Source organism: Amphimedon queenslandica, unplaced genomic scaffold (assembly GCF_000090795.2).
Source record: "Amphimedon queenslandica unplaced genomic scaffold, v1.1 AMPQUscaffold_13278, whole genome shotgun sequence".
In the NCBI taxonomy this organism is placed as follows: Eukaryota; Metazoa; Porifera; class Demospongiae; order Haplosclerida; family Niphatidae; genus Amphimedon; species Amphimedon queenslandica.
In genome coordinates, this window is record NW_003546486.1 from 127,662 (window position 1) to 132,250 (window position 4,589).

The 4,589-nt window shown below is 31.9% G+C and overlaps 1 protein-coding gene across 1 annotated transcript; it reads left to right on the forward strand.

Annotated features, from left to right (window-relative positions):
- The first annotated feature begins 6 nt into the window (after positions 1-6).
- LOC105313565 (uncharacterized) lies at positions 7-1,111 on the forward strand. Its single transcript, XM_019999293.1, has 5 exons — positions 7-84; positions 135-302; positions 351-561; positions 616-666; positions 727-1,111. The coding sequence occupies exons 1-5, from the start codon at positions 40-42 to the stop codon at positions 1,080-1,082; spliced, it is 831 nt and encodes a 276-aa protein (XP_019854852.1). The 5' UTR covers positions 7-39; the 3' UTR covers positions 1,083-1,111.
- Positions 1,112-4,589: the final 3,478 nt, after the last annotated feature.

Sequence of the window (4,589 nt, forward strand, 5' to 3'; positions counted from 1 at the left end):
CTTGCATTAATTTATAAAAAGTGTTTGCCTCATAAAGTGATGATGAGTCTAACTGCAATACAAGATATGGATCACTTGAAAGAGGTGCTATAGTTATTAATAATATTAATAACCAATTATATTAATGTTTGTAGTTGGTTGAGAAAAGAGGCATGCTGCCCATACTTGGTACTCAGATATCAAGCTTTCATTTTCAATTTTTTGATGACAAGTCTGATGATAAGGACTGCTTCTTAAAGGTCCACAATTTCCCCTCAAACACAATTGATGGCTGGAGAATAAAACCATACAATACTTCTGCAGTAAGCGCCTGACAGTTTTTAGAAATCTCTTTACTTTGTGGTTCATAGATAAGTAGAAGTCTTGTTGTTCGTTACAGCAGTAAAAGTGCTGAGCCTCCATACATTCAAGTATCAGTGGAACCTGATGAAACTGGTGCTACTAACAAGATATCCCATGCTTTATCTATTGATGGTATACAAACATCATCTGATGCATCTACTGTTCCTTGGAATATTGAAGTATCTAAGAATGATTTATTATCAACCACTCCTTCATCAAGTAATTATTCACAATTGTATTACTTATTGTTATTATTATTATTATTATTATTAGTTGGTCCATCAGATGTTGCTGCCTTATCAACTGAGAGAGTAAGGGCAGAAGGTAAAGCTTTATGCAACAATGTGACATACATGTAATGTAATGTATTTTAATTTCATGTAGATACTGGCATAAAGTCTATCACTGACAGCTTAATAGCAGTTTTAAGAAATAGACAAGTTGTCCTTAGCAAAGTATTTGAAGATTCTCTTCCTGACATTGCCTTAGGATTGAGTGCAGCTAATATCATCACTCACTCAGTTAGGAAGAATCCTTCATATGACTCCATTATTAGGAATTTCATTACTGGACTAGAAATGAAATCCAGCATTGCTGAGCTTGAAGTACACTGTATGGATTTTCTTGAAGCTCTTTCAAACATTGGAGGTCCAGTGACTGGAGCTGCTGACATGTTGAGGAGGAAATGGATGGAGGAGACAAATTTACAACTTGGCACTAAAAAAGTCAAATTATCTTAAGACACTGTATTTTATTATTATTATTATTATTATTATTATTATTATTATTATTATTATTATTATTATTATTATTATTATTATTATTATTATTATTATTATTATTATTATTATTAACAGTACAAAACAGTACAAAACAGAATTATCATTATTATTATTATTATTATTATTATTATTATTATTATTATTATTCTTATTTTACTTATCTCCAATCATACATGTATATTTTGGTGTAGCCCATATAAATGTTCTTTGTTACCTTAATACAGTACATTAAATTAATGCAAACTCAATTATTAGCTAATTATCTTGGAATGTTTACTTTTGTTTTAATGCTTATTCAAATACTTTGAGCTAATTAAAATATTAAATTACATGCCACTGTATCCAATATTTTACTTGTTGGGCAAATCAGTTCTGGACTAGGGCTGGTGGCTGGCCTCAAGATTCTGTTAAGTACTACGAGCATCCATGTGTACATCATAAATCACCGAGAAATGATAAACAATAAATCATCAGTATTTTGGATTACCATGTCAATTGAAGGTGTAGCACAGTTTATCCAGTAACAATCTTCATCCACGGATCATTAAAGAAATACTCCTCATCCTTCATCAGGTAACTAATTGAGTGTGTACATGATATTGCTTTATGTATGTATTCATCATAGCATCAGCCACTACTGCAGTACAAACTGGAGCACAAGCTAGTCCTAGTGTATCTACTGGTATTGCATTTTGTATTATTACTTGATTTTAATAATACACTCAATAGATCAACAGGTCCACCAACCATCAGCCATCATGCCCAGAAATGCTTTTAATCCTTATTCAGGTAATTACTAAACATCTTTGATTCACGTGCATTCAGATATTTACTTTAATTCATAACATGTACATTGAGTTGAGAGATACAAGGCATATCTAATATATAGTCAGTATAAATTGTGTTATAATAGGTATTGATAGTAAGACTATGAAGAAAACCATCAAGCAAGTCCTGACTCAGCACCAGGTTGACTTGAATGATGTTTTTGATCTCTCTCTGAAAAGTATCTCTAATGAGCTCCTTCAAGTTGGTATCATACCACAAGACGTCCACAAATCCCCAACTTACGATAAAATAATCGGATCGTTTCTCTCTGGCATTAATTCATACGCACTCAATCTGAAGTAGAGAAGAGGATTAAGAAGTTTTTGTCTGCTCTGACTAATGTTGGAGGGCCAGTAGCTGATGCTTCTGCTATGATACAAGAAGAATGGGAACTAGCAATGGAGAGTTCACAATGAACTATGACTACAATACTTTTTATACACAACTTGCAATCACATGGAACAAGCAATGTTTATGTAACTTGTGGTAATTAAACTATTATTTTACACACACACACACACTCACCTGTCACATTATGTACATGCTATTTACTATTAAGCATTATTTGTGAAGTTATTTTATTTGTGGCTTTATGTTATGAATTTTATTTTAAAGTACCATCAACAAAATGATGCGACACAAGCCAGTTGCTTATAAAAATACTAATATAACAGATATCACTGTATGAACTGTGATAAACTGGGCAAATCAGTGATCAATGAATTAAGTTCAACGGATGGCAAATGCCCCAACACTGATACAATACATTGTATTTCATCAAAAATGGCTCAGGGAACATTCTTGACATCTTCAGCATGTATAGATCCATCTGGTCTCTTTAACTACCTACAAACCACAAAACAATAAAGTATAATATCAGATCAGAACTAGTAACTGCATTCTCTTTATCTCTATTTTTCAAAATTTTGGCGTTTTCTTAAAATGGCCGTAACTTGAAAAATTGAAGCCGGAATCAGCTCAAACTTTCTACACAGCATAAGGACATCAATATGCATTAGAAATTTCAATAAAAATTTGGGGTGATTTTGGAGCCATTTTTTGAAAAAAAACCATGGGCTATTATAGCCTAAGGTATTTTTCAAAATTTTGGTGTTTTCTTAAAATGGCCGTAACTAAAAAAATCAAAGTCAGAATCAGCTAAAACTTTCTACACAGCATAAGGACATCAATATGTATTAGAAATTTTAATAAAAATTTGGGGTGATTTCGGAACCATTTTTTGAAAAAAAACCATGGGCTATTATAGTCTAGGGTATTTTTCAAAATTTTGGCATTTTCTCAAAATGGCCGTAACTGAAAAAATTGAAGTCAGAATCAGCTAAAATTTTCTACACAGCATAAGGACATCAATATGCATCAGAAAATTTAATAAAAATTTGGGGTGATTTCAGAGCCATTTTTTGAAAAAACCATGGGCTATAGCCTTGGGTATGTTTCAAAATTTTGGCGTTTTCTTAAAATGGCCGTAACTTGAAAAATTGAAGTCGGAATCAGCTCAAACTTTCTACACAGCATAAGGACATCAATATGTATTAGAAACTTTAATAAAAATTTGGGGTGATTTCGGAGCCATTTTTTGAAAAAAACCCATGGGCTATTATAGCCTAGGGTATTTATCAAAATTTTGGCGTTTTCTCAAAATGGCCGTAACTGAAAAAATTGAAGTCAGAATCAGCTAAAACTTTTTACACAGCATAAGGACATCAATATGCATCAGAAAATTTAATAAAAATTTGGGGTGATTTCAGAGCCATTTTTTGAAAAAACCATGGGCTATAGCCTTGGGTATGTTTCAAAATTTTGGCGTTTTCTTAAAATGGCCGTAACTTGAAAAATTGAAGTCGGAATCAGCTCAAACTTTCTACACAGCATAAGGACATCAATATGTATTAGAAACTTTAATAAAAATTTGGGGTGATTTCGGAGCCATTTTTTGAAAAAAACCATGGGCTATTATAGCCTAGGGTATTTATCAAAATTTTGGCGTTTTCTTAAAATGGCCGTAACTAGAAAAATTGAAGTCAGAATCAGCTAAAACTTTCTACACAGCATAAGGACATCAATATGCATCAGAAAATTTAATAAAAATTTGGGGTGATTTCGAAGCCAATTTTTGGAAAAAAACCATGGGCTATAGCCTTGGGTATTTTTCAAAATTGTGGTGTTTTCTTAAAATGACCATAACTTGAAAAATTGAACTCGAAATGAGCTCAAACTTTCTACACAGCATGAGGAAATCAATATGTATCTGAAAAAAAATGGTGATTTTGGAATCATTTTTTGGAAAAAACATGGGTATTCTTCAGAATTTTAACATTTTTATAAAATGGCCATAATTTGAAAAATTGAAGTTGGAATCAGCTCAAACTTTCTACACAACATAAGGATGTCAATATGCATCTAAAAATGTAATAAAAATTTTTAGTGATTATGGGGCCATCTTTTAGAAAAAACCATGGGCTATAGCCTTGGGTATTTTTCAGAATTTTGGCATTTAAAAAAAAGCCATAACTTGAAAAATTGAAGTCGGAATCAGCTCAAACTTTCTACACAGCATAAGGACGTCAATATGCATAAGAAAATGTAATAAAAATTTTTAATGATTTTGGAGCCATT

Bases quoted from the DNA above. Each gene is read 5' to 3' on its own strand.
- LOC105313565 (XM_019999293.1), top strand. From the start codon at position 40: ATGATGAGTCTAACTGCAATACAAGATATGGATCACTTGAAAGAG. The intron at 85-134 runs GTGCTATAGTTA...TAATGTTTGTAG, and splicing joins ATATGGATCACTTGAAAGAG to TTGGTTGAGAAAAGAGGCAT. The intron at 562-615 runs GTAATTATTCAC...TATTATTATTAG, and splicing joins ATCAACCACTCCTTCATCAA to TTGGTCCATCAGATGTTGCT.